Source organism: Anguilla rostrata, chromosome 6, assembly GCF_018555375.3.
Source record: "Anguilla rostrata isolate EN2019 chromosome 6, ASM1855537v3, whole genome shotgun sequence".
NCBI lineage: Eukaryota > Metazoa > Chordata > Actinopteri > Anguilliformes > Anguillidae > Anguilla > Anguilla rostrata.
Window position 1 is genome coordinate 6,803,811 of NC_057938.1, and position 22,823 is coordinate 6,826,633.

The 22,823-nt window shown below is 47.0% G+C and overlaps 1 protein-coding gene across 4 annotated transcripts in view; it reads right to left on the bottom strand.

The window, feature by feature from the left end:
* Positions 1 to 22,767, bottom strand: part of dipk1aa (divergent protein kinase domain 1Aa) — a 32,818-nt gene extending 10,051 nt beyond the window's left edge. The window contains exons 1-3 of one of the 4 annotated variants that reach the window (XM_064341799.1): positions 22,628 to 22,753; positions 20,732 to 20,865; positions 20,198 to 20,281 (exon numbers count right to left, since the gene is read on the bottom strand). In XM_064341799.1, coding sequence (XP_064197869.1) covers positions 20,198 to 20,281; positions 20,732 to 20,770 — 123 coding nt within the window. In that variant the 5' untranslated portion in view covers positions 20,771 to 20,865; positions 22,628 to 22,753. Of the gene's footprint in view, positions 1 to 20,197; positions 20,282 to 20,373; positions 20,654 to 20,731; positions 20,866 to 22,627 lie in introns of those variants that run through there. The other 3 variants (XM_064341800.1, XM_064341801.1, XM_064341803.1) reach the window with 3 other exon arrangements.
* Between the last annotated feature and the right edge of the window lie 56 nt (positions 22,768 to 22,823).

Genomic DNA, 22,823 nt, shown 5'->3' on the forward strand with positions numbered 1-22,823 from the left:
GTGCGTGTGTGATTGTGTTGTATTGGTGTTGTGTGTACTTCACGGGTTGCGAGCGGCGCGTGTGCGTGTGGTATTTGTGGTGTGTTTGTGTGTGTACTTCACGGGTTGCGAGTGCGCGTGTGTGTGTGTCGGTGTGTGTGTATTGGTGTTTGTGTGTGTACTTCACGGGTTGCGAGCGCGCGCGTGTGTGTCGGTGTGTGTGTATTTGTGTGTGTATTGGTGTTTGTGTGTGTACTTCACGGGTTGCGAGGCCGTGTGGCGGTTTGTATGTGTGTATTGTGTTGGTCTCCTTGCGGCGATGTGTCCTCTTCCTTCTTTGTAGCCGTCCGGGGCCAGGGTGTCAGCAGGGTGTGAAGACGCCTCCTGAACAGTGGGGACTAAGCCCAGCCGCGCCTGCTTCTCTGTGGCCATCAGCACCGTGCTGAGGAATCCCCTGCTCACTGACAGCCCATGTACGGTGCTAACGCTCACCTGCACAATAACCACAAAGGAACAAGGGAAATTTAAATGAATGAGCTCACAGTTGCTGCAATCTTGAGATAAGATCGGGGTTACAGAGACAGTGAAGCATGCAATACACACAACCGCACCCGCTTATCCCTTACACAATCAAGTCCCACTGAAGGTCGGGTGGCCCCGGCCTACATCAGCCGTTTGAAAGTCTGATACAGAACATTTTCCACTAAACATGGGTCAGCTGAACAGGATCACCTTCCACTGCCTGAGAAACCACACCTTTAAATTCATCCTTTATTTAACCAGGCAAGTCCCACTGAGACAGAAATATCTTCATCTCCGGTCAAGAGCTTACCGCATGAAAAAAAAACAAAGCATAAAATACAATACAGCACAGCAAGACACAAAAAGAACAAGCATCAAACACACCAGATCAGTGAGATGAGGAAGGAAGGAAGGAAGGAGGGCGGAGGGAGGATGCGACCGCAAACAGAAACGAAGACAGAAGGAGGGTTGTGAGATCATTAAGCGCATCGTATCTGCACAATTGCAACACGTGTGCCTTTGAGCCAACATGGCTGCCGTGATGCGCTGTAGCTGTAGGGTTTTGCTGACTGACGGTGTTCTGATGTGCACTGACGGAAGCCGTGCCTGAGCGCAAATGGCTCACCTGGGCAGAGCTCACAGGGTTCTACAGAGCTCCCATTTTAGCAGTGGCATTTGCTTTGGAAAATTGATGTGTGCTAATTGGGAAGCATTAGTGTGCTCCTAAGTTTTTCAACGAGTGCTCCTTGGAAAAAAAAAATGTTCGCGTTGAGCTTGGGCTCCTCCTGGCCATGATGTGAAGCAGCCCGCTAGCTGCGCATGCTAACGGGCTCTCTTCCTCGCTCCCGGCCACGCAGTCTCTGCGGTAAATCAATCACCCAGCATTCCCAGCATGCACCTGGGTCGCATTTAACCGCGCGCTGGGCGAGCTTGTGACAGCACAACTGAGCTGGCTACACTGAGCTTCTCACTTATGGACCATAGTGGGGGGGGGGGGGGCGACATGGGGTTAGAAGAATGCAACGATTCAAACGAGGCTCTGAACTCTGTTGCCACTGCCGAGGTGCTAATGAGAGACCGGGCCGACTCGGTCTAATTAAGCCGCTGCAGTGAGGACGGCTTCCTCGTTATCCGCGGACTGGAGGTCCGGAAACCGTTTGACTGGCCCCTCCGACGGTCGATAAGACTCCGCGGCGCAACAGAAGGCCGATAGAGAGTTGGACTCCGCTTACGTTAATAAATAATGAACGCGACGGCGCTAGGAGCCCTGAAAGAGTTAACAACACAGATGGTGTTCGTTAAAAAGGCTTTTGCAGTCGTCAGCTTCAAGGCAAACACTGTAAAAACATCTAGGAATTGTGGACGGTTCCATAAATGTAGACTATAAAATTAAATTGCTTATTGTCATCATGTTTTATGCTGCCTGTCCTCTGCAGAGATGATCTACTTGTACTTGTCCAGGACTGAGGGCGATGTTAGAATAAGCACCGCCCACAGGACAGAGATGAGTGTGTCACACCTGGCTCCGCCTACAAGGCAACGCTAAGCGTAAGGTCACAATAGGCTCTGCCTACAGGACAGCACTGAGTCAGATGTCAGCTCAGGCTCCTCCCACAGGGCAGGACCGCCAGTGGATGTAGACCTACGCCAAGACCAGAAAGCCAGGAAGACAGCCCTTCAGCTGTCCTTCCAAATGGCACAATTCCTTTAGGAGAGCTTTAACAACCGTCTGTTGAGATGAAATTTGTCTGAGGTTGGCTTGCAGTTATTGATGACTTGCGAGTCTTGAAAGCATTCCAGCCTTCATAGAGCTAAATAATGGTGTGTTTTGAGCCATATTTGCTCTGTGATTAACTGCTAATTCAAAGATTGATTGCTTAGTTACCAAGTGTGTCATTCTGACACCACACATGTGGAACGCCGAAGGGGCTAAGGGTGGTTATTTTGGAGGGAAATTCACGTACCCACCCATCTCTAGTGTCAGCTGGTGAGGTAGCCTTGCCTAGGATGGGTTTCCTCCTGACCCATTTGAGCAGCTCAGCTCAGGACATGGCCACCCTCTGGCTCCTGTGCCCTGACTGTGGGCTGCCCATCCGTGAAATTGCAGCAACAGGCCAGAGATGAGAACCGCTACGGCCACACAGCATTTCATCATATTGCTCGCGCGCGCGCGCGTGCGTGCGTGCGTGTGTCTGGGTACGCTGGTGTGTGTCTGCGTCTTTGTGCGTATGAGTCTGTGACTGTGTGTGTGTGTGGGTGTGTGTTTTTGTGAGTGTGTTTGTGAGTGTGTGTGACAGCATGTGCATGTCTGGGTACGTTTGTGTGTGTGTGTCTGTGTGTGTATGAGTCTCTGACTGTGTGTGTGTGTGTGTCTGTTTTTGTGAGTGTGTGTGTGTGTCTGTTTTTGTGAGTGTGTGTGCGTATGAGTCTGTGACAGTGTGTGGGTGTGTGTGTGTGTGCGTATGAGCCTGTGACTGTGTTTCTGAGTGTGTGTGTGTGTGTACACATGCAAACTCCTCACTGTATGATCAGATAGTGAGATGAAACCCAGGCTCTGAGCACACAGTGAAACCACGCTGAATTAACAGCTCTGATGCGTGTCCTCAGGCGTGTGTGTCTGGGTACGCTTGTGTGTGTCTGCGTCTTTGTGCGTATGAGTCTGTGACTGTGTGTGTGTGTGTGTGTCTGTTTTTGTGAGTGTGTGTGTGGGTGTGTGTGTGTGTGAGTGTGTTTGTGAGTGTGTGTGACAGCATGTGCATGTCTGGGTACGTTTGTGTGTGTGTGTTTGTGTGTGTATGAGTCTCTGACTGTGTGTGTGTGTGTGTCTGTTTTTGTGAGTGTGTGTGCGTATGAGTCTGTGACAGTGTGTGTGTGTGTGTGTGTGTGCGTATGAGCCTGTGACTGTGTGTGTGTGTGTGTGTGTGTGCGTATGAGCCTGTGACTGTGTTTCTGAGTGTGTGTGTGTGTGTGTACACATGCAAACTCTTCACTGTATGATCAGATAGTGAGATGAAACCCGGGCTCTGAGCACACAGTGAAACCACGCTGAATTAACAGCTCTGATGTGCGTCCTCAGGCGTGTCCCACCTCTGATCACCTTCCAAAACTGCCAGTCCCAAGAGCTGAAGGGTCAAGCCACTCCACTCGACAGATTTACGACGAAGTTTGTGCGGTAAATGCATTTAAAAACATCTCGCTAATGGCCTGTATCCACACCATCCCTTCATCTTATCCTGGAATGAACTAATGGAGGTTCTGGCGGATGCACGCACGCCTGTGCCCAGCTCTCTTTCTCGCCAAACCGCGACACGACGGGGATTACGGCATGCAGTGAGCACTGAGGAAATTTCACACGCGCACCCTGACGCCAGAACAGGTGACGTTAACCCCGTGGACGTTTCTCCAAAGCCAAACCCTCCAAACGAGTGAGAGGGACGACCGGCTGCCCGACACCCGAACAGCGTTGCGCAAATAACCATTCCTTCTCAAACAACGGCAGCCTCACTGGTTTCATCGCCAAAACTGTGCGCAGCCACTAGTTTAGACTACCTGCATTCTCTCGAGATCCTGGCGAAGTCTGCATTCGTTTCTCCGACTCCCTGGCTGTGCTCTCAGAACGCATAAAGAGTAACCGTGGAGACCGATCGCTTCATCACCCTTTGAGCGGGAGTAGCCTCTGCGTCACGGCTGGGACTAGCGTAGCGTACCCGCAGCTCTGCGGGGCCCCTCCCCCATTATGGGACAGCCGCCCGGAGGAAGGCCATTAGACTCGCCGAGATACCAAGGGTTTGTGGGGGGGGGAAAGCGAAGGAAAAACTGACGAAGGTATTCCTTTTGACAGGGGTCTCTCAGGGTCCGGGAGCTGTCCTGGCGATCCGATTTAGACTGTTATTGAAATAACGGTACTGCCGTTATTTCAATACACACATACACACAGGAATCACAGTCGTTCCTAATCCCCTAGCATGAGCCCCCACCACCTCGGGTAATTCTCAGACCTCTACAGAGCAACTGCGCTTCGCAATACAGGCCCGGGATCAGCGAAGCGTCGCTCAGAGCCGTAATGCTGCCCCGTACGATGGCGTGTAGCCGTAGCCGCCTCCACACCTGTTCATGTTTAAACAGAAACTCGCAAAGAGGGAGGGCGGGAGAGAGAATTCTAAATGTCACCGTGACCTTTACTCTGCGCGAGAAAAGCCGAAGACGTCGATTCGCGTGTTGCTTTAAACACGGGCAGGGAAGCGACCGGGGTCTTTTGGCCTGAGGCGAGGACGACTGCTCGACTTCACCGCAAATTCTTTAACCCCTCACGCGCACGGGAGGGGCGGTAGCCGGCGCAACGGCGAGGCTGCGGCCATTGTGTGGGAACGGTAAGAATCGTTAATCGATTCCCAAGCGGGGGGGGGGGGGGGGCGCGGGAATGTGCATCGTATCCCGCCATCGAGCAATTAAGCGGTAACTCTGGGAAGAAAACAAATACGCGACTGGCTTCACGAGTCGATACTGCGCGGCTTAAATGTCAATGAGGCCGCCTTTTTATCATCGGGATTTCCACGGCAGCCTTTGGGCTGTGGGGAAAACCGCGCAGCACAAGCACTTGCGGCTAATGGGGGTTTATCGAATGCGGCTTCTTCCCTGCATTACTTTACATGCGCAGCGGCAAAGTGATCTCTGCTGGAAAATACTGTCATACACTATTAAAATATCTCCGGATTAAAATAAAAAAGGACTGCAATTCCTTTTCGTAAGAGTTCAGAATACTTACTATTTCTTAAAATCAAACTGCCCCTGTTATTAAACACAAAAACTCTTATTGCATCCCCCCCCCGCCCCCTTTTAAAAATTCCAAGCTCATACACTTGTAGGTTAAGGGGAAATAATCTCGGGATCAGAAAAAGAACTCCTTAGGAGTGTAGGTAATTGCGGTTGGGTGTGTGTTCCCACCTCCAGTCATTTCTGTTAAATGTACCGCAACTGTAGTCAACAATGACAAATGCCTGTGTGCCTCTGGGCAATGGTACAATCACAGCCTTGAACAAAATGAATACACACTTTTACCAAACTGAGTAAACAGAACTAATGCTCAAAAGACCGAGGACAAACTTGGAGCATAGCCTAGATGCCAATTACTAAACTAAGATTACATCCTAACTATTTCACCATGCTTAATTTGTCATTAGGATACATTGAAAAAGAACAATGCATGACCCATTATTTTAAAAAACCAAACACTCTATTGGAGTTTGTTTATGGAATATGGCAATAGGAATACAGTTCTGCAGGAAGATGCCAAAACAAGATTAAAATAGATTACTCTAAAGCTGTTGGGTGGCCAAACCAGACAAATGACCGGTTCACAATGCAGTGATGAATGAATGGAATCCTGGCTGCCACAGTTCCAACTGTTACCCAGAGGCTTCTGCGTATTTAGCTGTTCGTGGGGTCAGCCAAGAGATGGCGGGCTTCGGTCAGAAGGCAATTCTCCACCTCACGTAGCGACACCGAGTTTAAACAGAAACGCTGAGGTGAAACGTGAAAAGCTTTGAGACGTTTTCCCCAAAGACAACCAGTGAATGCGCCTTCCTGACTGACTGGGGGAAAAGTCATTCTGCCACTGGGGGAAGAGGGCAGGGGAAAGCTGGGGCTATGAGGAGCGGCTGGCATTAGGGACGGGACAGCCAGCTCGCAGAAGGCTGCTTAATGGAGAACTCTCTGTGAGCGTGTGGTGGGATCCAGACCTGGATCAAATACGTATTTGTTTTGGATTCAGATACTTGGATTCTACGCTTTAACGATCTTGTCTGGTGTATCGGAACCAATGAAATACTCTCAAAAAGTGCAAACCCCACCTTCTGGTCATACTGGCAGGCTCAATTGCACCAGACAAGTTCAACAGACCACAGAAAGAATGAATCCAAAGCAAATATGTACTTGACCCAGGTCTGGTGGGATCACAGTCCGAAGACAGGAAGGGCCAGTACCGTTTGTAGCTGGATGTGTCAGTGTGAGAGATTCGCACTGAATGCAGCCATCAGAAGCCCGTAAAGGCTGTTCAAAACGGGTGGAGCATGTGTGAAATTAGGCAGGTTGAACACGCGGCAGGCAACAGCAGTTGCAGAAGCCAGATGGCACAGGCTAGTAAGCCGGCATAAGGTGTTACGACAACAGCCCAGATCTCTTGGCTACCTCCCTTGGACAGACAAGTCTGTCATAATGATGATTCCACGAATTCCACTATAAATACTGACTAGAGTCCAAGGAAAACTGCTTAAAGGAGATCCAAGCTTCTGGGGGGGTTTGACTCAGACTAACTGAATCCAGCATTCTGCTCTTCATCCCCCCCCCCCCCAGATCCAGCACCGAGATCTTCATCAAAGGGTCCGATCGTCGATCAGGGGATCGTCTGTCGGGGGCTTTGGTGTCGGCCAATAAGAGCGCGCCTCCCGCCTCCGATTTGCATTTAAAGCGGCAGATTGGGAGACGCGTGGGAGACGTGCTGCCCGTAAGAGCCCAGGGCCTCGTGGGGATTCGCGGCAGGACCGCCACAGCGCTCCATCAAATCAGCGGAGTAATTTATGACCGGGCGAAGCCGCCTGATCAATGCTGAGCCGAGAGGAGAGGAGGAGGCGGCCACAGGCCCGATAACCTCGGCCGAGCCCGTCTCGATTCCTCCCCTCCTCTCGAGCCGAGGAAAGACCAACAGTTCGATCGCGGGCGCGGCCCGTAAATTGGCGAAGGGGGGGATAACATTTTCCCGGCCTCGCAGTTACCGCGATCGCAGTGCCTGTCTGAAAGTCCTGGAGTGCCGGTCTCGCAGACCCTCGAGGGAGATGGGTATCGGCTTGCAGACGGAAAGGCGTACTGCTCCCGGTCCCTTCGGTTTGAATCTTTTTTTTCCACAATGCAGGAACAATGCAAAGAGGATAGCTGTGAGCGAATCTCAACACTAACACTTGTTCTGCTGACTACTGAAAGCTCATCTATTATTTATGACCACAATGCTATTCCTCTGAGTTTAATTTCTAATGGGACTCTCTACCTTGCTGTGGGGGAGGGGAAAAGGGAAATGGGTGGGGGGTGGACAAAAGAATGGGGGGGGGGGGAGCATGGGGGGTGGTAATGGACAACTTGTGTTATGCATTAAAATAATTCAAAAAATACTTCCAGAAAGGGAACGTTAATCAGCTTACTCCGACACAGGAGGATAATCAAATGCGAGAATATTCTGGAGCAGATGGCGGGGGGCTCTTTGAAGCGTTTCAGCCCCCTAGTTTGGAGCGGCTCCGCGCGAGGGAGAGGAAAAGCAGAGGACGCGGCTTCTTCCACCGCTCCCGAGAGACCAGCGCTGCGCCGGAGGGGAGGGGCCTCGCCGCGGCATCTCCGAGCTCATCGCCACGCTCACCGACTCATCGGAGCTCCGGACAGCTGGAAACCCAAACGCCCGTTCGTCTGTCAGGAGTCCTGTTTACGAGCACAGCAGCCAGGTGGCTGTGGCAGTGACTCACTACAGCAATGCAGTGTCCATTGTTCTCGTGCAAGGATGGTGACTCAATAAAGTCCCTGGTCTTCAGCTGTGGGTGGATCACCGTGTAGCGTCCTACAAACTATAAGAACACAGTCTGATACCCTTCTTTAGAAATGCATTCCCATGTGAAAAAATAGTATGCTTAAGTATACCTTTAGTACACTATTTTATACTTCAGAATACTGCAAGTATAATTAGTAAGTATAAGTTCATGCCAAGTGTGCTTAGAATGAAATTTTTTCATATGGGTTTTTTTTTGCTCTAGCGTGATTGTTCATTGATAAACGGCGCTCAATCTCAAACAGACAGAGTGTGGAAAACGATGAACAGCTTGACAGTCTACATGGTCACGCACAGCATGCTCCTCGCCTCTCTCCAAGTGTCCCGTCGCCTTGCCAAAACCGTGGTCGTTCTTCCTTGACATCTACGGTCACCTTGTGAATATAATTGGCTTGGCGGCGCTGCTCTTTGGAAGCGAGCACGTCTGAGTTTCGGATGGAGTCAGCGTTCCGGGAAAGGCCCCCGTCTCAGCCAGTGTCAGCCCTCCAACAGAAACAGCCTGCAACGGGGGGGCCGTGGGGGGAGCATGGGGGGCCGCGGGGGGAGGGGGGACGCAGGAGGCGCAACCCTTCGCCATATGCAGAGCATATAATTACCCGCTGCTGTGTTTTTGTTGTCAGCAGTAAAAAAAAAAAAAAAAGTCAGAACAAAAGATGAGGATGCATCCTGCTGTAGTCTCAAAGCTCCTCTTCATCGCAAAAGGATTTGGAGATGGCGGGGGGGGGGGGAGTTGCGGAAGGACACAGCAGACCGCCAGCAGACGAATGGGGACCCCGCTTCTAAAATTGGCTCGAGTCGTTGGCCGCTTTCGCGGTCTTACGTAACCCAGAAATGCAGGCAGCCTCACAGTGGACACCATTATATTCATTACCCGTCACCCTCCGGCCTTCTCCCAAGATCATATCTGCCTGCGGGCTGATATGTGCAATAGATTTGTGTTCGCTTAATGAATGGCATTAAACATGGTTTACCAAAAGCATATTTAAAACGTTTTAAAAACAGCACAAATAAAATAAATATGTATTAAATGTAATGCATTTTTGTTTTGAAAAACACAAAAAGGAATTGAAGGACTAAAAAGGCATTAAAAAAAATAAAACAATATTAGAGTGCTACTCCAGGATACCAAAATCACAAAACCTCTCCACCCAGACTACAAAACTTTTCTTTTAATACTACTACTGAGCACCTATTACTTGGTACATACTAACTAGCACACAGTGACTGTATTTACTACATAGTATGCACTAGGTAGTATGTACTACACAGTATGCACTATGCATTAAGTAGAATGTACTGTTTAGCATGTACTAAGTAGTGTGCATTATTTGAAAAAGCATAAATAAAATAAATATGTATTAAATATAGTGGATTTTCATACAAAAAGGAATTTAAGGACTAAAGGACTTAATAAAAAACAGGCTATATTACAGTTTTACTAGACACCAAAATCACAAAACCTCTCCACCCAGACTAGGAAACATTTCTTTTTCCAGGCTATTTCTGAAAAACAAAACAAACAAAAAAGAAAAAAACAAATCCACAGCAGAACATTTATGTGTTCCTTTGCTGAACAATTGGCAGTATTATGCAGAAGAAAAAGAAATCCATCTCCTGGCTGTCAATTTAGCATCCTAACAATAATATTTTGGAATGACAATCAGCAGTGCTGTGGGGGGACAGGATTGAAGCAGAGCTTTTTCATCAAAGCGTGGAAACTACGCTTCCTGGCCTGCTCGCACAGCGTAATTCGAAAGGGATCAGGACAATGGGCTCACGGTGAGGCAGATTATTTGTCCGCCCCTCTCAGCTGGAGGTTTTGCTGAACACAAAACTTGCCGCTCCTTGTAGCTGAATTTTGTCTTCTCCCCCCTCCTTTTATTCCTTCATCTTAAACCCAACATTTTTCAACCGTCAGTCCCGCGTCCATTCCGGGGAGCAAATTACACGGACCGCGTTATAATCAAGTCAAACATCCCATCAAGGGCTGATTACTTACCGTGACCCTGACGCTCGCACACTATCTTTTATTTATCTTTCTATACCCGTGTGAGACCTGCCATTAGCGCCGGCTCCATGGACTGTGAGCGGGTGAGTCATGCTTTATTTAATCATCCCCATGTCTTCACTGGCAGGCTCAATGTCCTTGGGCAATATCGCGTTTGCAACCAAGGCCAGTCTCGGAATGCAAAGACGCCAGAGTCGCCGGTAACGGCTTTAATCTCGGCCATTGTGCGGCGAATCGTTCCGGATGTCTGATCCCCGCAGACGTGATTACTCGAGGCTCCTGTGTGGCAGGGGGAGGAAAGAGAGGGAGAAACGGAAAGAGGAAGAGAGGCGGGACGGCTCTGAGGGCGGCGGGATCGCGCAGGAGCGACGGGGGAGATGCCTGCCACGGCTCGGCACGCCGGCTCTCGTCGAAGAGGAAGTGTGGGGGCTGAAGTTACCTCACGCCTACGGAGGATTTCTCTGTGCGGGGGGAGGGGGGGGGGTTATGGGGGGGGGGCGCTGCTGGGGGCGGCAGGGCAGTGTGTGGGTGGGGGGGGGGGGGGGGGGGGGATGAGTCCTTCAGCCGTTTGCAAAGCCGTTCTCCAATGCCTCCAGTTGTCCGGAATGTTCTAACAAAATCATTGCCCAAGCGGTGCATTCCTTTAACATAAGCCTTCTTTTCATCTCTATTAACACGAAAAGAAAAGATAACACACTAGCCCAATATTATTTTTTATGCCTTTTAGTCTGTCAGGCATGTCTGACACTGGGGATATAGATAGCAGATCTCCACCCTGATTGCGCCCATATCTGAATCTTGCTCTTACACAAAACATCTCGTTCGACTTTACCCCTTGAAGTGGAAGGCCTATACGCTCGGTACCCAGTGTTATCAGCTAACCAGGGAATTACTTTCGGGTGTAAAATGCACCACAAAATAATGAAACCTTCCCCCCCACTTGATTGATCATTTCAATTATTTTTGTGGACAGAAGAGGCAAGCCCTCCGTGTTTATCTGAAGGCTGAGTCCTTCTCGAATGGGGCCTTGCGCTATTAAAAAACTCCACATCCTAAATCTCCCCAAATCCCGTTTTATCTCAGCGCAGCTAAGAAGCCATTCTTCTGGGGCTTTGGTGACAGCTGCGCAGATACTAGCTCAGGTTACTGGAATGAGTAGTACGTGACTTCAGGGGTAACAAGAACAGACAGGTTCAACAGACGAGTTTCATATTTAAAAATCACCTGTCAAAGGACAGAAATAACGGATGAAGAGTCTACACAATAGCTCTACAATCCGCTTGTGCAGGGTTTCCTTTTCTCTAGATTTACAGCTCAGACGCAGCCATGAGCACTTGTAAATGCCAAGCCAAATGAAGAAAAATGCTAATGATTAAATACGAGTCGGAACATTTTTACGTCCAACCGAGGTCTCTAAAATGGTGAAACAAGCTCAGCGCCATTTTAATAGCCTGCTGGCTGACAGCAGCGACAGCTGCTCAGATCCAGAAATCAAACATTTAACGGACGTGCATACTCAAGGCCCGTGTTGTTTTGAAACTTCCAGCGAAGATAGGCGGCACAAAAATCAGGTTGCGCATCCGACAAGAAATCACATCGAGAGCTGCCATCCAAAGGCAATCATTTTTAAGCCCGAAGAGGAAATGCGTCTGGAGAGCAGGCTTAATACAATCAGAAACTGCGCCGAGGCAATTTTACACTTCAAGGGCCAAGACAAACCAACAACATCATGACAGTAGGCCTGGGTATTACCAAAGAATGCGCAGTGCGTGGCTGGTTGGTCACCTGTCACATCAAGTCAGAAAAATCCTGATCTTTTGTGAGGTTTGGAGAAAGCACACATCCTCATCATTTTAACTTTGAGACAAGGCGAGAAAGAGCTGGATAGAGCATTCAATCTTCCCTTTGCCTCCGGGGTGGGGTGGGGGCGTATCCAAGCTGAAGCGCTAGTGGACCGCGAGTGCGCTAGCCTCAGTAGACATGACGTCGCAGCAGCCACGGTCCTTCAAATGCAACTGGGGCAAACGCTGAACAGTCAGAAAATAGGCCATACATGTAAACAGCAATTCTTCAAAATTTAAGGTAATGGTCCGTCCTCTGGCGGTGGGTCTGCAGTTGTAGAAACGCGACCCTCATTAGGGGCGAACGTAGGGGCGATAATCGGACTGTTCTCACGCGGAGGTAGATCGGGGATGATTTAACACAACGGCCGCGCGTCGCTGCCGATAGGCTAACTCAAGCCAGGAGGAGCTGTTTCTACAGAAACGCGGCTGAGGGAGAGGCCGTGAGACGAGCGCGTGGCAAGAGGCTCCGATCGATGGGGAGAGCCAATAGAGACGAGCCGTCCCGACAGCCCAAATCCCAGAAGGCACCGCCTGGACGAGAAAGTACCCGCGGCGCGTTTGCCTGAAGGGAGTTGCCTGCACATTTTTAAAAAGTGAGTGACCGCGGCCGCTGGCCGACGAGACGCGGTTTTCTCCAGCCTCGTTTTTGACCGCAAAAAAAAAAAAAAAAGTTCAAACGAGTGGGGAAATTAGCTTTCGATCCCTCGGGAAGGCCGACGAAAGGTCTGGCGCATCGAAAAATTGCTTCGCTTTTCATCAGAACTCGTAAAGATCAATTTGCCCGAGCTGACAACAAAACTGTGGAGTCAGAGCCACGTCGTTTTTCAAATCCAGCCCCTGAGTCTGCGAGCAATCAGTCCCATTTTTCCATTTTGTTTCTCCCCAAAGGAATTACACCCACCACATGCTACATGCGCAGGTGCTGGTTTCCAATAGCGACATGGCTCCACTGTCAATGATGCAGTCTGCACCTCAGCTCACACACCCTAACAGCATTCACGCCAACCAGTGTATGATTTCACTGAAAAAGTAAAACTTTTCTTTATAGATCGACTGAAAACTGAAAACTATTGTTAAAACAGCTTCATGTACACTCCAGGCAAGTACTGTGCCATATCAAAATGTTAAAGATGGCTTTTTTTGGCTCCGAGCTTACTGCAAATATTGAAGCAATCAGCAGTGTTTCAGTTGAAGTCAGCAGCCCTACTCATTGGTCTCTGAAGGAGACATCTGTTATTTCAGATAAGACCCTTGTGCAGAGAAGAGATACTTTTGGCTGAAACAGGAAACAGAACAAGCAATCATGCATTGAACATTTGAGCAAGTTAAGCTATAGGAAGTAGGATCCAGGTCAGAAATGCCACATAAACCAGACCTCCCACAGGCACGCTAACATTGGCAGGTATATAAGCAGCCAGTGAGAACCATGTTCGGCGGGCGGTGCGCGCAACTTCAAGGCCATTCCCTCGCTGAAGCACACAGCAACACGCCAGGGAGAAATAATGGAATTTCTTCCATTCTGCTGCATAGCAGGAGGGTACGGTTGCTACTCTGAAACCGCTCGTACTCAGGGGAAGGTTGCACAGAGGTGTACATCAATCACTCATTCACCAATCACCGCAGACCTGTTGAGGAATTGGGCAAGGTTTTGATGCAATGCACAACATTGGCTGAGAGTTGTGAAACGCCCTGCCCATATGAATAGGTTTTGGGGGGCGAAGAAATCTCCCTGATTTGCATGGTGCACTCTTCCGAGTCGGCAGAAGGTGCAGCGATGCGAAAAGCATAATCTGAATGTACCATAACATATCCAACCGCAATTTACAGACTGCAGAAGTCAACAAGCGTAAATGTCCTAACATCAACCATTTAGGTACGATTCAGTGCAGGTACAGTGCACCGTAACAAAATAAACTGTTAAATGCAGATATAAAAAAATAAGCACAACAAAAATGAAGGTCTCGCACACGTTGGTTTGGGGAGACCAGGCATGGTCTAAAGAGCTGTGTCTCCAACAGGTGCTAGAAGGGGGAGAGTCCCCTGGCAGATCCAAGTAGGGCAGCCGGTTCTTTTCGACCACGAGGGACTGGGTAAGTATGAGAAGGCCCCGGCCACAGGGTCAAGGAGTGATTTATCTGCCTAATTCACCATTTCCACCACAGACTCTCCATAATTTCATTTACAGACGCAGCAGCGTTCACGCCGTGTCCCCTGTGTCGAGAGCTGACTCCCCACACTAATAATGGGCGCGCGGTTCATTTAGAAATAATTGAAATAAGATGAATCCGCATGAGAAACGGAGGGAGAGGGAAAGAACCATGTTGTTCGGAGGACACCATCATTGCTCCCAGACAGGATCCACATGTAAGGGGACAAGGCCTTCTATTTTCAAATATGACCTTGTGTGCTCACTGAAGCTTCAGAGACAGTTTATCATGCAGGACCCTCAGATTGCACTCCTTCCTGGCCCAGAAAAAAAGTTTCTGTCACTATTTAAACTGGTTATCTATGGAGTTCCAATCACAGAGTGTCAGTATTAGACATTTAAGTATGGATGAATATGGGCAATTATACTTGTTGTTTTTAGCATTTTTATTGAAATGAACAATTAGTAAAATTCATACTTTTATCTTCATCTTAAGATCAAGTACAACATTTAAATGGTCCCATATACTTATGTTCTGTCCTTAAAAATAGTTGTGGTCATCTCACAGCTTAAAGACTAAGCTATGAATGTCTTCTGGTTATCAGTGCTCGTCAGTATTTTTTTGTTTTTTCTTACTCTTTTCAAAATTGCAAAACCTCTTGCAGTTCCAGAATCAAAACCTTTCCAATTGTGCTCAGTCTGGCTACACTAGGCTGAGGTCACAAATTAAATCTCACTGAGAATCATTTAATTTGCGCAACCATACGGCTATAGACAAGGCCAAATCTTGATACCGGTTAATGATGGAGCTTATCTCCAAAATTATACTGCTTACGATTTGCTTAAGTCTGGCTGAATAACAATGAGGTTTTATAGGGGATCAGTGGATATTCTGAATTTAATGGCACAATGAAACTCCAAAATATATTTGTGTGCAGTTTAGGATTATTGACTGTGCTTTGCAAAGAAGGTCAAATTATACATCAGTCAACACTGTCTGAATGCAAAACATGACTCTTTAGCCAGCCAGGAAATATAGATCAGTACTCTAATTAATATGGATTTTGACAAACACACTATTGAGTTCAATGTTCTTTATGTGTCAGACAACACTGACAATAACTCCAGTACGTCTGAACATGCCTGGTATGTGTTTAAAAATTCATACAGCTGGCTAAGATACCGGCATTAAGTAGCCATATAATTAATGAATAATAAGTCTCTCAAGTCCATCCCACAGGCATAGCGGCTACAGCCTATCGGAGCACCATAGCCGCTGATTTTCCCTTCAGTTTACCGCCAGCTCATTTCTGTACACGAAAGCGGAAACTTGCTCTGTATGTAATCTGGACAAAAACCACAAAGTTAACATCCCTGGAAAATCAATTTGATGAATGACCACGAAACAGCGTGAAAACAACCGTTCCTCCAAGTTTTCTTGCGCGGTTATTGTTTTCCTGCTGCTCAATAACATTCTGTGTGTTACTCTGAATTTTACACACGGTCGATCAGAAGACTAAAATAAAAAGGGGTTCCAGTTTAATACGTTTCTACAAGAATTTCATACCATATCAAAATGACCCGAGGACACAGAGGCTACAGGGAACCAGACCACTTTCTTCTGTCAGCAAACGCCGACCTTTGATTGGTGCGTGGTGACGGGGGCCCTGCTTCGCGTGAAACGCCGAGCGCTGAAAGATCAGGCGTCCCGCTGTGGTTTGGGAACCTGTCTGGAATGCTCCGGGGCAAACGAAAAGCGTTAGCGCTGGAGGCGCTCCGTACCACAGCAGCGCCGCAGGTGAAATGAATTCGGCTGGTCCACGGTCCCGCGGGAGAGGGACAAAAACATCTTTTACGGGGCGCGTACAGTGCAATCGCCAGGAAAAGTTTATTCCAGATCGATGCCGTCGACGGCCAGTTTTAATACGGCCCAGCAGCCTCCTGCGTGCCCTGCATCAGCAGTGATTTGTGAAGCACTGACTGCAGAGGAACTGGAGAGATGCTCGTCGGGAGATCTCACGGCTCTTCAAGCAGACGGCGAGAAGCCTCCCTGACAAGGCTTCAGGCGAGTTAAAAGTGTGTGGGGGGGGGGGGGGGGACACACTACACCCTCTTGCATCTGTCCAGGTCTAAGAATGCCAGTTCAGCAAATTTCACCTTTACATTGACCATGACATAGACATATTAAAGGGCCCTGTGCAATCACTTTTCCCCCCTCACACTTAATGTTCATTAAGTCACAAGATAGACATATACTTTTTTTCCAAATTTATGAACAGGAAAATAATATGAATTTCCTTTTTGTGTAAAATGTGTCACTTCTACACAGGACAGCTAGAGGTCTGGCACGGTGTCTGTTCTGTACAGATGTTCATTTTAAATTCACTTTTGACAGACTGCACTGCAGAATGGTTCTAATATAAAATGCCATGACAGTTATGCAATTAACACGGTCAACAAATGACACCTAAGTATTAAACCCTCCTACAGTGGGCTGTATAAGAACTTTGTTTCTTTCAGTACAAAAAAAAACTAATTTAAAATCCCAATTGAATGAAATAGCCTTGATATAATATTTAACTCTCTGGTTTTTTCTGCATTATTGTTGCAAAATGAGGTGATTTTGTTTGCACGTGATCTCTAAACGATTCTGAAAAACGCCGCAGTCGAGTGTTGGCACTGGCTTTCCGACCGGCCCCACGGCGCCAAAACCACGAGCGGTTAGAGACGCGGCGGTTCCTCTGGAGCGGAGGAGTTTTCTCTCAAACGGGGAACGCGCTGGATGCGGCGGCGCGGAGTCTCGAGCTGTTATAAGCTCCTTACTCTCGGCGTGAGGACGCGCGCCGACTGCCAGGGGCTGATAACCTCCGCCTTAGCTGCATCCAGCGCGTAGGATTATTCCTCTGCAGGCAGATAAACAAAACCACGGCAACCGGGTCGCTGGCTGGGCAGCCGGTTTCTAAGGGCTGTGGGAGTGCGGCTCTCCCTGATACACACCCGAAGTGAAACATTAGTCAGGGTTCCCTCCCCAATTCCACATTACAGCACCACACCAGCCACATACTTCACTCGGCTAACGGGGCCACTAAAAATCATTTTAACATATGGAGCACCTGAACATTTGAACAGAGGGAATATGTTGCCAATTTGAATGATCATTTCTGTCAGACAGGACTAGTTCAATGGTGATTTAATGATGTGTATATATTTACTGGCCCAACCAGCTGGGGAAACAAATATGTGCAATATTTCAAAACTCTGTTGGTCTGAAGTCGGTTTGCTACTGACAGGTTAAAAAAAATATTCTGCGGCTGAAGAGGCAACCAAGGGTTTCCAACAGCACATAACAATGCCTCGGTTGGAAAACAATCTCTGAAAATATAAAGAATGCTGACAAACAAGGAAAATAACCTGTGCCTATATCCAGGATAAATGTTTTATTTTTCCTTTGCAATTTTGTGTTTATTAAAGCACAACTAATAAAAAATAATGAAGACTCCACAGAGGGGGGAAAATGGTTGCATGGGGGGAAATAAACAAAAAAAAACGAGCTGCATGCCGAAGAGAATCTTCCCTGAACGTGCGTGCGATGAAAAAAGCCACCGTCAGAAACCGGCTCGGGGGTTTGAAACGTGATCGGAAAAGTAAACATTCTTCAGGGGGTCCCCGGGGTGGAGCGCTCCAGCGGGAGGAAACCTGTCTTCTTTTCCTTTTCTGCTCTGTCGCGGGTCTCGCTGGGGAGACCAAAGTGGCCCAGAAACGCGCACCCCGCCTGCGACGGCTGTCACGCCGCGTCGGCCCACAAGCCCGCTGCTGCTGCTCGAAGCGTACGGGCAGGGAGCGGGCGGGAGGGAGCGGCGGGAGCAGCACGCAAGCACGCGCCAGCTCCGCTGGAGCAGCCGCGGCCTGGCTTTGAAGCTAAAGCCGGCCAGGTGCGCTTAAGGGGGGAGAGGACGCAAAGCTGTGTACAAATCCCACACGGGAAAACATACGGGTTATTCTCACCTCCGGCCTGTACGCCTAAGCCCTAGGCCAGGCGCAAGGGTCTGTCAGTACAACAGCTGGAGTCTAAATACAATGGCAACATTAATTTAGAAAGAAAAAAAAAGGAGACTAATGTGTCATTGACATTTTCATAATATGTACCCAAAACAAAGAGCCAAAACAGCCAAACTTTGCACATTTGGTGGAAGCAGTTTCCCTTCCACATTCACATTTTGCCTGCAACTGCGACTAGAACCAAGCAAATACTCGGCACCAAAATATTTGCACCCGCCACGGAACTGACATCATAAAACCAAACAAATCCAATATGGAAATAATTCAAATTTGCGCCTCTATTGCATTCAAACACCACCTCTATTGCATACAGTCCCGCTGAATCTCCCCAGCTTTATAAATGCAATTATTCAACAGACACACTACTTATTATAAAACAGGAAAACACCGCAGTTACTTCCACATGCACACTAGAAACTTTTAGGAAAAAGCCACTACGATAAAAAAAGCCTCCGATGCCCATTCCTTTTCCCACCACATCGTGATAATGTTTCAACAACAGGCTACTTCTGGAGTGACTCATGTCATTATTCAAATATATGGCTTTTTGTTTTTAAATTGTTAAAGGCAGCAGTTATTATTAAAGAGAGCATGCCAGAAAATGCTGAAATCTGCATCCACACCGTGGAGTAAGGCGGGGGGAAAACAGCACCAAGCAGGAATAGCACAGATGTTAGAAAACGCACCAAAGATGTCGCCCTCAGGTACGCAGTACTACAACGTCAAAGTAAAACTCTCTCGTATCTCCCATTGCTTTCCTCACACTTCATAATTTGGTCAAAAACAAACAGGATGAACTTTGTCAGGGGGAAGTCGTCCAGAAATGTCAATGGGTTACACAGCAATTGCGGTCAGGATGTGAGTGTTTAAGGCAGGTCCTCAGCGTTCTTTCCGTTGTCCCGCACACCTCTGGGCTCTCAAAGCTTTTATCTTTCGAATCCCCTTCTCCCCAAAGTCTTCTTTTCCTCTGAATTCCAACGAAATTTAAGAAGAATTTCCAGAACCGATTCAATCAACCAAGTCGAGTCTGGTTTGCTCGAATGATCATTCTCTGCTGTTCCAGCTTGGTGTAAATTAGTGCATATAAAAAATGCATTACCTGAACATAGATATGATTACAAATACGTTGTATACCCATATCACAATTCAAAAATGCATCAGCTGAATGCACGGAATGAAGACTTGGGTAAGGAAATTCAATGTGTTATCCACTGTGATAATTTGTCATCCAGGCAGCCAATGCGTTTAGTCATCACAGAACAGAGTAACTTATTATTTCCCATGGTGAACTCTCGGTATTAGAGGTTCGGGACGTAGCCTCCATTGTACTGTGGACGTACAGCACACGCTGATAGCTCTTTTTAGTTGAGACTTACTTGGCAACGAGCGTGGCCACTTCACAGTTTTGCTTCCATTCATGCATGAAGACGAAAACGCAATTTGTGGTACTAGCTACAGTGGTACTAGTAACAGCAGCGCTGTTGCTACAGCAACGACTTCAGTGGAACACTGGCTGGGCGTAATTCTGCTGAGCTTTCTTCAGATCTAACGAAGGCTAAGTTGCCCGTTTATTCACCTGGATAAGTATCGATGTAAATAATGGAATCAGTACCAACGAAAGGCAACATCATAAAGTTCCTCGGACCGTTTTTGTACACGCATGTTCGAAATATCACATAAAAACGAGCGCGTACAAACATCGATAATAAAAACGGCAAACTATTTGCTAGCCAGTAATATAGCAAGGCAACTTATGAACTGTAGCTAGCTGGGTTCCGTTACCAACAAACAGCGTAGTTACGCGCATTTTTTATATTGCTGCGCAAGTGAATTAAATATGTTTGCATTGTAAAACAAGTCGGATGACCTCAAAAGTTTGAAGTAGAAACACCAGAACTATTGGCTAGCTAACTCGCTCGCTAGCTGTAGGCTTGTAATTACATTTCGCTACTTGTAGTGTGCCATTCAAATCGGTTGTGCGGACACACCGCCCCGAGGCTCACGTCACTGCGCTTACGAGAAAATTTAACAACGATGACAGAAATGCCTCCTACCTGAATATAGTACGGCTTTTTCAGCCAGGCCCATGAAATCAGACCCTTTGCCATGGCGAAAATGGCACATCTCACCACATAAACCTGCAAAAAAAGAATATCCGGAATTAACACAATTTGTCCTTCTGATTAGCTTGTCCATAAATTGTCAAAATAAACAAAGGGCATTCCGTTACCTAGTAATTTTTGTTTTCCTTTGCAGGTACTCGCAAGTCTGCCTCCGGGTGCCACAAAAGCACCTTCTCGGTCAGTGCAGTTGTCTTTGCACTGCAGCTGTTAGTAGACCACCGCTGGATACTTCAGTCAAACGCAGCCCATAAAGGCGCAGGCACAAACGATTATGCCGACAAAAAAAGTCGGCATATCGACTAAGACGAGGAGCCATAAGCAAGCACTGCTTGTCGTAATTACAGTCATCTTCATATCACTTATCGCGTGAAATGAGTCGAATCATAGATATGTGAAGAATGTGTCGGCGCGCAAGCTAAGAGCAATGCCTTTCACTGGTAAATGAAATGCTGTTGTTAACCTTACCTTTCTCTTTCGACACCCGTGCGGAGCTGACAAAGGCATTTCAGGAATACAGATTACTGTCAGCTGTCATGCAGTACTTGTTGCTTTCAATCACACACTAGTGTACAGGTAACCGTATCATCTGGAGTACAGCACTGAAGAGCAATGCGAAAAATGTATTTAAATCGCTGCTTTAGATTTGATAAACAAAAAATACAAAACAATATGATGTACGTTGTTTACACAAAATACTTGTGTAAACAACTGACAAAAAAACCTTGTTTTTTTGTTTATTTCTTCATTTCTATAGCATGCAATTATAACAGCTCAAACATAAATTTCCATTCAATAATCAAACTGTGTCCTTGGACAAAAAGGACACTGTGCAGCACTTATAGACCGACAGATAACACTTCGTCTTTCACTTGTGGTTTTCCTTATGTCATCTTGTGACACATAAGGCATGTTCTTTGTGGTACAATTAAAGGGCATGCAAAGCATTACCTCGGGGTGGTATAATGGTTTGGGAATGGGGTTTGTAATTCAAAGGCCGTTGGTCTGACTCCCAGCTGGGATTCTGCGGTTGTACTTAGAGGTACCTAAGGTACTTAACCTGAATTGCTTTATTAAAATATCCATCTGAATCACATGTAATGTGTAAATTGCTCTGAATAAGAGCATCTGCCAAATGGCAAAATGTAGCATACCATAAATTCCGGGCCATATACATTTTCATTTACAGTGCTGTATGTCACACTTCAATATATCTATCCATGTAGCCTTACAACAAATGAAAATGGGTCCCTTTACAAATTGATCATTTTTGACACTGTAAAACGGGTAGGTAGTTGGGATACATTTATAGCCCAATGCCTCCTCAACAAGAAAGCACTTGACTGAAAATGTACTCCCTTAACACAAAGCAAAACAATCCAAGCTACATACTGAATTATTTTACACACATTTCTGAGAATTGCAATATTTCAGGTCATGACTGACTCCCAAAAGGACAGCATCAGTGAAGGTTTGCATTTTGAATCAAGTTCTTTCAAAGACCATCTATCCTTCTGCAAACAACTGACTCATGCACTAATATTTTCACAAACAAATTGAATCATACTCCTTGTACACCGCCACATGAATCAGTCAACCTACTGAGCTCATTGGATGGCCCAGTTCAATATGTAGATAAATGTATGTAAATGTAATTTTGAATTCAAATCAAATTAGCTGTCGACAACACAAACCCATGACATGATCAGTATGAACTATACAGATACTTTTGTATTTTCCTCTTTAATGTAACCAGATTAGTACTTATTGTGGCACTTATATTGTCCTTCTGTTTTAAGGGCAACAAAATAGTTGTCACCACAGTCTGTTGGTGTTACTCCTGTTAGTACGCCATGTCAGACGATCATCTAGTGCCATCAAGTGGTTAGTCTAGTATACGTAGCGCAAGATAGAGGAACCTTCCAACGTTTAGCATGTAGCTAATGTCTAATATTAACTAACAGAAACGAGCAAGCAACTTCTTCATGTAACCTAATTATGAAATATGAAAAGGTTACCATAGAAAATAAGGTGCAAAGAGTATGTCAACTATTGCTAACGCTACCCACTTGTTGACTAGATAATTTTTGGTGACAAGAAAGCCAGCTTGTGGAATGCAATCCGCATGTGCTTCTGATTGTAATCACATAATATACGGCGCAAATTTCAAACGAGAAAGCCAACTTTGATTTCAAACGGAGAAATGCCAAAAGTTTAGCTACCTCACACGTCACAGAATTGTGAAATACCAGTGTTACTCAGCTGCTAACGGGTAACGTCTGAAAATGATATAGTATTTTTATTTATAGCTTCCGTTGAAAATGCAAATGATATTTGGCAAAGAAGCGTAAGGACCATACACACCTTACTTGTCTAGTTGCAGAAAACCATGACACCGCAGATTGAACGTGCACGGCCTGTTATCTGCAACGGCGCTGTTACCATCAAGCTCGCGCTGCCTTTCACCCCCATGCCTCTCTAACGATATCCAGTCCCTCCTTTTCAAATATAGCTCGCTAACGTTGCTAAGCGAGAATCTGCCGTTTACAGGTTGGGTCCT